The sequence below is a fragment of the Typopeltis vanoorti genome, chromosome 5 (genome assembly GCF_054136105.1).
Source record: "Typopeltis vanoorti isolate ZY-2024b chromosome 5, IOZ_Tvanoo_1.0, whole genome shotgun sequence".
Classification (NCBI taxonomy): domain Eukaryota; kingdom Metazoa; phylum Arthropoda; class Arachnida; order Uropygi; family Thelyphonidae; genus Typopeltis; species Typopeltis vanoorti.
The window spans coordinates 29,096,542-29,109,367 of NC_143553.1; the positions used below are offsets into that span (position 1 = coordinate 29,096,542).

Sequence of the window (12,826 nt, forward strand, 5' to 3'; positions counted from 1 at the left end):
ATGCTATGACACTCTTGCAAGCTGACTCTTTCAGCTTGTTATAATCTCCTGCTTTGTAATTGCATATACTCTTTAACAGAAATTTAAGCATGCCTGCAGAATTTTCTGTTATGGTCAAGACCACATGAAATTGCTTTCCACAAGGAGAGACAGCATGGTTATATTGGTTACTGCTAGGTTTGCTGATGCTCTGGCTAGATCCAGCCTCTTGAACCCCAAGTTGTCCTCTCCATTAATGCTGTCTCATCTATTAGAAGCTGTATAAATTCCATTTCCTTCCCTCCCTATATTTCTTACAATCTGAAAAAACTGAAGTCATTCATAATAATTACTCAACCTACATGCACTCATTGTGCTAATTTTGCAATACATGCCCACTACATGAAATTATCCCTTAACCCTTCCCCCCCAGCCTATAGCAGCCACCAACTACATATTATGTTTGTTATCTCATTATTTTATGTCATGGTTATGTATTATTAATTAGCTCACCTACTTTTACGTACATCTCTCTTATTAAGCAGACCTTTTATCGTTATTTAATTATCACTGATATAAAAACATGAAGCTATGGGGAAAAAAAAAAAGATGATTCCATCTACAGTTGAACATTGAATTCAATATGTTGGTAAAAGTTTGCACATTTTGTGTGTGAGAGAGAGAAAGAAAATGAAATATTCAACTATTAAACCGTCAACAATATACATATTTTTTAACTAAAATAAATTTAGATTTCAGGTATATGACCTTACATTATCTGCAGTAAAAATTATTTAATATTTTTGATTAGATTGTCAATATAATTCAAATTACAGAAAAAAAAACCATTAGTCCAGTTCTATAAGACAAAAGCTCATGCAATGAAGAAAAAATAAGAAACATATTTCATGATGTATTGCTGCCATTTATGCACTGCATTTATTTTGATGCATAGTGCAGTATGTATTTTTCATATCAGCACATTGTTGAATGTTATTTTCTGAATATTTTCAGAAGAGAAAAAACAAATTGAACATAAGCATTAATTTGATTAAAAAATGTATTCCAAGATTATTACAGTAAATGTTAGGCTGTAATAAGATTACAGCTGAAATGCAGCATGTCAGATCCAACAGATAGCAGGCTTTTACTGTGTGTGAAAATGTTTAATGGATTAAACAAGTTAAATCAATTGTCTATGATTATGTTCAACATTTCTTTAATACACTACTAACATAACAAAGACTGTGAAGGAGATGATGGAACACACAAGCATAAGACCTCATATGCTGCATGTGTATATTGGAAGCTATTTTCTATGAACATGATGGTGAAAGCACTTCAGATTCCTGAATTCACTTCCTGTGCCTCGTTCTCATTACTTATGTCATGTGTTTATATATTATTTTTTTTATATCACATATTTACCACTTAACTCTCAAATATACAGAAATTATAGTAGCATGTCTACAAGGTATTCTTCATATTCATCATCTTTTGAATGTTCTTCTTTCAATGGTTCTCTCCAAATATGGGTGTTTTCTTCATCAGTTATACTTTCACTTATAGGTTTTCCTCCTTCATCAGGAATAACTGTAGTAAAGTAATAATTAAATGAAATGGATTATTCACTTCATAAAAAATAAGAGATAGTGATTATGTTAAGCACATTAGATCTATAATATAAATATATATATATATATATATATACAGGGTGTTCGGGATAAATTTGACATATTTATAATTAATTATATTTTCCGTAAGTTACATGTATTAACACACACTTCTCTTCATTTAAAAGTTTGGACCCTTCTTCATTCATATACAAGATGTCAGAAAGGATGGATAGCTGGAACCCACCTGAATCATGGAAGAGAATAACTTGTATCATGATGATTCGTGCCCGCCATCAAAATAAGGATATTACGACTGCTGCCCAATGCTCCCTGAATACAGTAAAAACAATCAGGCATGAACTAGAGACTTGCAATGGTGACTACGAGGATGTAGCAAGAAGAAAGATCCCTAGCAGATGATCTGATTGCGTTCGTACAGCAGAATTCCTCGCAAATCTGCAGGAACAGGTGTTGAAGAACCCTGGCATTGGAATTCGGGCTTTGTTCGTGGAGTTGCTAACTGTAGTCAAGCCCTGGATAACAAGGGTAGCCAATGGTAGGCCGTATGTATGGCAGCAGGATTCGGCCCCTTGCCACACCTCTGGGAAAAGTCAAAAATGGTTGTCTGAAAATTTCTACGACTTCACCAGTCCAAATGTTTGGCCTCCAAACTCCCCAGACCTTAACCCCATGGATTATTTTGTATGGGGCGCAGTTGAAAAAGACACCAATCGCACTTCCAGTAATACAAAAGCCCAGTTAATGGATAAAATTAAAACAGTTTTTGCGGCCCTTCCCAGGGAGACTGTAGCATCAGCTTGTTCGAGGTTCCGAAGCAGAATTGAAGCTGTGATCGATGCTAATGGTGGTTATTTTGAGTAAATCTTGTTGATAGTATTGTAATTAACTCTGCCTGTAATGTTTTTTTGTCAATTCATTAAATTTAATAGATACAAAGAAGATTTTCTTTTTCCTTACGAAACTGTCAAATTTATCCCAAACACCCTGTATATATATACATTTTATATTAACTTTTAATTCTATGCTCAGCAGATGGGAAGGAAAAAAGACTTATGTAACAAGTAACTATTACATAATGTATGGTTACTTGTTATAATAGTATGCTTTTAGTGTGAAATATTTTATTCCAAAGTTATTAATGCTGTATTGTGAATCTGAGGCTTGTGCAGATTTCATATAATGTAGCATGCAAGCTATTATCTCAAACACCAAATAAATGCATATATTGTTATAACAAGTAACCATTACATTATGTAGCAGTTACTTGTTACATTAGTCTCTTTTTTTTTTTTTACCTAATTCTTGTAGGTAGTAATTTAAGAAATATATTTAAAACTCACAAACATTAGCAGTAAATTAGTTGTAATGCAATACCAAACATCCCTTTATCCTAAGACAAGATGCTTATTTTTTTTTCCATTAAAAAAGTATTTGCATAGCATGCTATGTATCCCACAGTTTTAGAAATGATCTATCTTGACTTCATATGGTTACTATCGACTGTAATTTTTTTAATAACACTAATTTGCTGCGTGTTTTTATATATATACAGGGTGTTCGGGATAAATTTGACAGTTTCGTAAGGAAAAAGAAAATCTTCTTTGTATCTATTAAATTTAATGAATTGACAAAAAAACATTACAGGCAGAGTTAATTACAATACTATCAACAAGATTTACTCAAAATAACCACCATTAGCATCGATCACAGCTTCAATTCTGCTTCGGAACCTCGAACAAGCTGATGCTACAGTCTCCCTGGGAAGGACCGCAAAAACTGTTTTAATTTTATCCATTAACTGGGCTTTTGTATTACTGGAAGTGCGATTGGTGTCTTTTTCAACTGCGCCCCATACAAAATAATCCATGGGGTTAAGGTCTGGGGAGTTTGGAGGCCAAACATTTGGACTGGTGAAGTCGTAGAAATTTTCAGACAACCATTTTTGACTTTTCCCAGAGGTGTGGCAAGGGGCCGAATCCTGCTGCCATACATACGGCCTACCATTGGCTACCCTTGTTATCCAGGGCTTGACTACAGTTAGCAACTCCACGAACAAAGCCCGAATTCCAATGCCAGGGTTCTTCAACACCTGTTCCTGCAGATTTGCGAGGAATTCTGCTGTACGAACGCAATCAGATCATCTGCTAGGGATCTTTCTTCTTGCTACATCCTCGTAGTCACCATTGCAAGTCTCTAGTTCATTCCTGATTGTTTTTACTGTATTCAGGGAGCATTGGGCAGCAGTCGTAATATCCTTATTTTGATGGCGGGCACGAATCATCATGATACAAGTTATTCTCTTCCATGATTCAGGTGGGTTCCAGCTATCCATCCTTTCTGACATCTTGTATATGAATGAAGAAGGGTCCAAACTTTTAAATGAAGAGAAGTGTGTGTTAATACATGTAACTTACGGAAAAATATAATTAATTATAAATATGTCAAATTTATCCCGAACACCCTGTATATATATATTTAAACCAGTCTTCATTATATCTTTTATTATTAGTCTCATCACTCAAAACAATGCATAAACATCCTATTCTTAAAAATAATAATCTGGTATTAACCATGTAGATGGAAACTGATTTGCACTGGTGAAGTGTCTTGCCGTGAGGTCCTCACAGCAACACAAGACCTCACCTGTGCTGCTGACAGGTCAATAGTGAGAAGACCAAGAAAATATCCTGGTGCTCTAGGCTGTGAGTTGAGCAAGAGGATGGTAACTGCTTCTTGTACAAATATAGACACAATCACAGCATCTAAAGGAAAACAGATATACAAAATATAACAACTTGGAATGTTAGCACTTGGCTAAGATAGAAAAACAGAACTCAATAAAAAAAATGTTTTTTTTCAAAAGAGACAACTGTTGTAGCAATTTAAACTTAGCAACAAATTAAAGGGAACAACAGAAATGGAATACTATGCAATGATGCAGAGCAGAATAAGTTTGGTACATGACAGATCAAGTAATGGAAGACTAGAATCAAAAGCTACATTTTTATTAATGAAAGATCAGCAATTGCAAGACTGAGGCTACTTGACAGTAATGACATCTATTATGTTTAATTTATATTTTCATCAGAAGATGAGACAGAATAAACATTTTACAATTCAGTAAAGTTGATGATACATTGTAAGAAAATAATTATTTGATCACTGCTAGAGACTAATGCTAAAATGGGGAACCCTAATATAACAAAGATTATAGGCAAATGCAAAGAACTACATTTAAGTCAAAATGACAAAGGGAATTGCTCTCATTTTATGAATTAAAAATGCTGCAAATATCCCTGTATTGGGGGGGGGGTATATATATATATGGAATTTGCTTTTCAGAGAGGAGCACTCAAAAATAAAGCATATAATTAAGGTGAAAAACTATAATAGTTTTTTTTTTTTTTTTTTTTCATGATCTTCAAAAGTAAGAGAACATTTAACAGTTTGTAGAGATAACGATACATATTCAGATCATTTTCTGGTAATTTTTAAAATAGCAGTATAAGCAATATGAAACTCATGAGAATCTAGAGAAAAAAAAAAAGAAACATGAAACTTATGTATTCAAGAAGATAATGACCATATAAAAAAATGACTGACTCCATCTCAAATTTCCCATCTCTTCTGACATAAACGAAAAGTGGCCAAATATGAGCAAAGTAATAAAACAAATAACAGCAGAGATGCTTGCACAAGATCAAAGAACAAAAGAAAAAAAAAAATTAAAAGCTACAAATCATACAATCATCAGAACTAAAAGAAATATTGTAAAAATTATATCAAGATTCTTGGGATAGATTCATTAGTAATACACAAAGTGATCTACATGGACATTAAAACATAGCTTATAAATTAATGAAGCACTTGAACAAACCAAAATATATAAGTAGCAGAAAGGTCAGTAATCTCAAAAGAAGAATGGATACAATATGCAGAAAACCTTGGAATTATCCAACATTTAGTAAAGAAGAAATAAACTGAAAATGTAAATATGGAAATAGATTTACTAGAGATGGTGAAAGTGGAAGATTTATCTACAACAAAAAATAGAAAACAGATACAGATGGAATTATCTCTGAGTTAAGTAGTGATATCCCTTTTAAAGTAGAATTCCTGAATCAAATGCATGTTGCAGAATGGAAAAAAGCTAAAATAATATCACTTTTTAAGAGGGAAGATAGAAATGAAAATTACAGAATATAAATTAAAAGTAAAATTTTAAATAAAAGACTTGTGACTGTTTCAGATAGTACAGAACAGGCTATATTTTGGAAGAATAGATGTGCTAATGATATATTCCATAGAAAATGAAGGGAATTCAATTTACAGACATCCACTTAGCATTTATGAAAAGCTGCTGACTTAGTTAAAAGACAGGAATTATGGGATATAACAGAAGACAGAAACTAGCCAAATTGTCATTAAATGTAATCATGCAGCTTGAGTGGATGTAGCCTTTCCTCTCCCTTATTTAATCTCTCTCTCTGTATATATATCATCATTATGTTCTACATAATGTTCTAATCATAGGCTAAGCTGCAAGTGCAGATAAGGAGATATCCAGAGATTTTGAAGAAAATTATGTAAGAAGGGGACTATTGTGATCAACAAATATTTAATGTCGATGAAACTGGCCTTTTTTTGGAAGCGAATGCCTTCCAAGACTTTTCTAGCCAAATCAGAGAAATCTCATTCTGAGAAGTTGAGTGATTCCGACCTGCTAAATTTAGATGCACAGCGGGAAGATCCTGAAGAATATGAAGAAAATTTAATCCCTGACAAGCCCAAACAGACTTCACAGAAACAATTTGAAAATAGTTTTCGTATACAATCAAAGTTTTTAAACAACAATGCTTAGAGACTGGTGAGAGAACCAGTAAAATTTGCAGAAGAGGCAATAGGACCATACCTTCAGTTGTATGAAAAAAAGAAACAGAATGCCTGCCAAACTACGTTAGCTCAATTCTTTATTAAGAAGCAGAATAATAAATTTATATTCTGAATATGTTTTATCGTCTTTCAGCTTCATGGCTTTCCTTTAACTAGGTCCTGAGACATATTCTAATTCTTTTATAAAAAAAATTAAGGGTCAAAAAAGAAATCTAAGGAACGAATTATACTTTTTCCCATAAGTTATTATATTCGATTAATGTGTCTGTTTTAAAGAACATATTAGGCGCATTAATCAAGGGATTGCTGTATATATAAAAGGGTGCTTCTATAAAGAGCAAATTTTAAATGCTTTGAATTTTCTATGAGGCAACTGCTCATTTTAGTAATAATCAAATAATAATAAACTGTACAGATTTAAAACAATTTAGAGTATATTTAGGTGTCACATAGTTAATTTTTAATATTACTCCCAATAAAATTACATTCTCAGCAGGGCCAGCAGAAGCGGGCACGCAGAGCATGTGGGCGCCGCTACGAAGGGGGAGCCGGGGCACGGGTCTGAGGTCTCAGGAGTGTGAAAGCAAAGCACTGCATAAAACTAGCTAAACAAAAGTCATGGGAAAACTTAGGAAGGTGGCAAAATATTCTGGAGGCTATTGAAAAACCTTAGAAATGGAGGGAAAAATACTGTAAAAGGAATCAGAGATGATTAAGGTGACATGAAAATATAGATAAAGATATTCTAGATGTTTGAAGTAATTACTTTGAAAGACTGTTAAATGAAAAAAAAACAGTGTCAGCACAAAGGTAGAAAACTATCAACAGGAATGCAGCCAGGAATACATATCCATACTTGAAGTAGAAAAAGGCATGAAAAACCTAAAATGTGGAAAGACAGCTGGAGTAGATGAAATTCAGCCAGAAATACTTAAATATGGAGATATAAAATTTTTACAGTGGCTGCATTGCATAATTCAGAAGGCCTAGTCAGAGGGTCCAATTTCAGAAAAGTGGAGCAAAGAGTTCATAGTACCCATCTATAAAAAGGGAAATCCAACTGAATGTAATTCTTACATTCAGTTGGGTTTCCCTAATGAGTATTCCTGGAAAAATTTATGCAAGTATACTTGAGAAACGGCTAAGAAAAATGTGGAAGGGTAGAGAACAAGTTGGATTCAAGCCAAATGGAGATTGTCAGGATCAGATTTTCACTTTAAGACAAATAGTTGAGAAATCTTGGTAATATAACATGGATTTATATTTAAGTTTTGTTGATCTGGAAAAGGCATATGAGAAAGTGTCAGGAGGAAAGATCTTCAAAACGCTACAGTTATATTGTGTAAATGGGACAATATATCAAGCAATACATAGTTTCTATTTAAGCTGTAAGTCAGCAGTTAGAATTGAAGGAAGTACAGGAAGGTGGTTTAATGTTAAAGCTGGTGTCAGACAAGGATGTACATTATCCTCTCTGTTATTCATTATCTATATGGATCACATTATGAAGGAGAGTGGTATTAAATCAGATATCAAAATTGATTATGTTAATTTTAGCTCATTACTTTATGAAGATGATGTTATACTTATCCATGACTAAATTGAATAACTGCTGTAATAAATTTGATATGAAAATCAGCATAAAAAGACAAAGACAATGAAAACATCAACTGTATCCTGAAGGTAAACCTATAGAACAAGTAAAAAATTTCAGCTATTTAGGCACAATATTTAGTGAAGATGATAAATTAAATATGGAAATAGACAACAGAATCAAAAAAGCTGGTATGGTAGGAAGTCAGATGAATAAATTTATATGGAATAAGAAATAAACTAGTCAAAACACTAAATTAGCTGTACATAAGAACAGTGTTCAAACCAATTTTAACTTATGGATCTGAGAGCTTGGTTAGAAATAAAACACTTGATCAAAGACCAGAGACCTCTTATATGAGAATTCTGAGAAAGATTAGTGCAGTGAACAGATAGCATCAATGACAATATCATATTAAAAATGAGGATATTAGGAAAGAACTTGACATTGTCAGCAGGAATGCATTAGCAGAGCTAATCTCAGGTGGTATGGTCACTTAAACAGAATGGGAGAGGAAAGATTTGCAAGAAAAGATCCAGAGGAAGACAAGATAAAGATGGATTGATTCAGTAAAAAAGGCCTTCTAAGGATAAAAGATAAGATCTGATAATGTTGGAGTCTTGACAGATAATAGATTAATTTGGAGGAAAATTGTTGATAGCTAAGTTAGTAATGGTATAACCTTTTCATGTAGTACTATCATACTGGACCCCCCCCCCCAAAAAAAAAGTGCATATCAGGAATTTCATGATGAACATATATCATTATCAACTGCATTGCTAACACTTATGATATGCAACTATGGCGAAGACATTTAAGTTCAATCTGTTATTGGTATTATGTATTATATTTTTATGAAAATGAAATCTACCATCTCTGTTGTTCTGTTGTGGTATTTCTTCAACTCTCTCTGAAGAATGCTTGATCTCTTTTCTTTGGTGGTGATAGTTGAGCTTGTATGAACAGTCAGGACACAATCCTATAAAATGAATATATGATCTTAGTTGTTTTTCAAAAATATCTTGTAATAAAATTTGACAAAAATTTCAGCTGACCTGTTTTTTTTTTTTTTTTAAACAAAAGCAGGAAGTCGGCTGCAATCAACATTGTTATCTGCAACTGTTATAGTATTTTTCAAATCGGATAAGTATTTACATTCTTAACAAATCAAATATGCAGATCAGCTGATTTCAATAATGTCCTTTTGGTTAGATTGACCTATAAAAATGGTTAGAGATGGTTAGAATCCCATCTAGTATGTGAAGATCCTTTATCAGGGCTTTTTCAGATGAAGATAAATTAGCCAATACATTATGAAAATTATGGAAACAACTATCCTGTTAGAGTAAAATTTTAGTTTAATATAAACCAAAATAAACACTCAAAGTTTCAACCTTCACATTAAGGTCATCATCTGGAATATTAAAACATATATATATACGAAGAAACAAGCTGCACTAAATCTACATTGTATGTTAAAGTTACTGATCAACCATTAAAACTATTGGCCAGACCTCTTGTGTAAAAAACAAAACAAAAAAAAAATTACTACATCAAAGCTTAGAGTCCTGTTATTATTGTTATTAGGTTACAAAAGTAAATTAAGCTAGAGAGCAACATGTTCACACAAAAAAAAAAAAAAAAAATTATAAGTATACATAAATTACAAAAAAAAAAAAGTATGGAATAGTGGCCAATAAAAGGTGAGAGTCCTGAAGTCAGGGTTTGCTGGAAAATTAAGTGGGCTGAATGTGTGCCATCGAAATTTTTGGGATTTTTGTGCTGCCATTATTATTAAGATTGGGGTGGTTAATTAAAATTTCACATGCTTTAAATTTCTGTTCATACCAGGTTTTTGTATGATGTAAAGAAGTACTTTTCCAATCAATTAGGTTAGGGTGTTAAGAGTGTGATCTGAGAGACTTGATTCTCCAAAATTTTTAAATTTAATGTGTTGCTTTTTTCCTATATATATATATATAAGGGGCGAATATTCCGGGTGTGCTAGGCGTGCGGTGCTCATCCACAAAATATCAGTGTCACCGATATTATATTTTTTGCATTTATTCTCATTAAAGACTCCCCCCAATTGTTTGCAGACTTTGCGTGATTCCTAAAAATAAACACAATATACTAATGCTTCGTTGCCCTCTTCATGAGGATAATGAAGCACTGGTGCTTCACGAAGAGGGCACTTTTCGATGCGTAAACATTGCATCACATTTGTGTTAATAGCCCGGGTGTGCTTTCAAAATGCATACATCTTTGTGCCCTTTGAAAATATGTAAAGAGGGTGCAGCGGGTCAAATTCTTAGCACTGTAATATTTTTAAACCGCTGAGAAGGCGTGGCTAGGTGAGCTAACATTTTGATCTCACCCAGCACCTGTGATTGGTTATTGTGTCAACCAATCCAATTGAAAGTTGTCACTTGTCATGAGCTGAGTGCTTTCGGTATGATGGCCGTATTACAAACAGCTGTTACACGTTTTCTGGAACTGAAAATTTGAAAGTGGATGTTAAGAGAAAAAACCTAAATGTTTCTCTTGCTATGCAGCATCTGTTGAGGTTGCAAAGTTTTTTAACGGTATACAGGCATTTTTATTCTAGTCTTCGGAAACAACAGACAATAAAAAATAACCCTTCCTGAATAAAAATGAATATTCTGTGTATTATAAGACGTTGATCTACAAAAAAATACCAGCAGATGAGATTGATAAGACAGAAGAACCGCTGATACTAAAAAAAAAAAAAAAAAAACTAAGTGGATAATTCCAATAATGATTAGATGTTATATGTATCTGAGTCTCAGAAAACAGAGTGAAATATACACAAACCAGAGAAATACGCATAACATGGGCAACAAATTTTACGAAATGATTGGCTGCTCCATCAAACTATATTTATTCCTCCCATACTCTGTCTCCTCGTAAGTTTTTTTTTTTTTTTTTAATTATGCCATCATAAATTCACTTATTCATGTCTAGACTTTATAGGCTCGTGCTATTTGCTCTACCCAGCAACTTATATGATAATTATTAATAATTCGTTTAGCATTAATGAAAGTATTTCTACTCACACTTATTCTTTCCTTTCCTATTCTCACGTCTTATAAATGATGGTTCACATATTTTCATCTTTAAATATTTCAAATATATCAACCAAATACAGCATTCACCTTCATTGTTGTTTTCTAATAAATCCTGAAACAAACCAGTTGTTCCCCCACTGCAGAAATATTCAAAGTTATTCTGCAATTAATTGCATTTGACCAATTAAGATGAGCACTGATGTGCTATACACACTCAAAACTTTCATACATCGATAAAAATGCAATCATATGGTCATGTGCATCTGCAGAGGGGGGGGGGGGCAACTGGGAATTCCCCCCCCTGGGATTGAAGAAAAAATTCCACAAATTATAATTGTAAAAGTGATTGATTTTTCTGTCTTAAAATTTTATTATGGGTTGGCCTGTTTTGGCCCACGGCCAGGTATCCATAGAACGTGTTTGATTGCAGCAGTAAAGCACGTGTTCCTGTTTTTGGTTCATCTTTTTCTGATTTGTGAAAAAAAATGAACTGTTGTGAACAGCGACCAGTGTTCGTTTGCCCTCTGTGTCTAGTGAATCACTGAGTGAAGTGTGAATTGTAAATTTATAGTGAAACAAATTTAAACAGAAAAATAAATTTTTAAAAGATAAGTGTATGTAATTTAATATTATTTTACTTGTCAGTTTTATGATTTTTTTTTTTGATTTTAAACTGAAATAATTTGATTTAGGATTTTGGAAAATAATTGGTTGATTTTTAATAAAATATGCCGGTCAATTTTTTTATATATGAAATTGTGCTAAAATCTGTATTAATTCTGAATACTCTTTTTTCCAAGAATTAAAGATCATTAAAATCGATGTGCTTATAGTTTACATCGACAAAAAAAATGCTATAAGACATTTATTGATGTAATTATTTAATCACATCAATAATTATAAAAATTTATTGATGTAATTATTTATCTCCAAGCTCACACACACCGGAAAATTTTCTGCGGACGCCCTTGCATATGGGCAAATTAATGTGAAATTTGTAACGGGGGTTGCATAACCCACACAACAGCACACCCAACCAAAGTGGGCACGTGACGCCACTGATATATATATATATTGGATAGGGATTGTACATCCAGTTTCTCCAATATAAGGTGAGTTACTGGTGCAATAGACCCCATTATTATATGAATTCAGATATTTTGAATGTGAAATCTTGAAAGAATCACTGATAATTCAACTAAACATATTCTGGAAGGTAATAAATAAAAACTTAAGGCCAAATTTCATATTTTAAAACAACGGCAAAATTTGAATGCCAATCATGCGAATCTAATCAATCAGGATATCTCTTCCCCAGAATAACTCCAACAGTGCAAGGAGTGACCAACCACATGCAAGCAATTTTCATGTGATAACCAATCTAGCCCCACCTTAAATAATGGTCAACTTGCTTTACTCGATAAAAGCCTAAACTTCACAGTAGCACCGAGAACTGTTAATAAACTGGATGTTACATACCACATAGAGAGAGGCATTAAGTCTCTTCCAAATAACATAGTTGATACAATGCATTTAGAAACCAGCAATGTTTTGAATAAAAAGAAAACCATATGTAGCAATCTTACAAAATCGGACAAAGGTAATGCCATGGTCATCCTTAGATCAACTTACAT

General features: G+C 33.0%; 1 protein-coding gene across 4 annotated transcripts in view; it reads right to left on the bottom strand.

Moving 5' to 3' along the window:
- Window positions 1–1,025: 1,025 nt before the first annotated feature.
- Window positions 1,026–12,826, bottom strand: part of LOC150106278 (protein FRA10AC1 homolog) — a 242,899-nt gene continuing 231,098 nt past the window's right edge. For all 4 annotated transcript variants that reach the window (XM_090393066.1, XM_090393069.1, XM_090393068.1 and 1 more), the window contains 2 exons: window positions 8,975–9,082; window positions 1,026–1,572 (listed from right to left, as the gene is read on the bottom strand). In XM_090393066.1, the coding sequence (XP_090249192.1) occupies window positions 1,433–1,572; window positions 8,975–9,082 (248 nt within the window). In that variant the 3' untranslated portion in view covers window positions 1,026–1,432. The remainder of the gene's footprint in view (window positions 1,573–8,974; window positions 9,083–12,826) is intronic.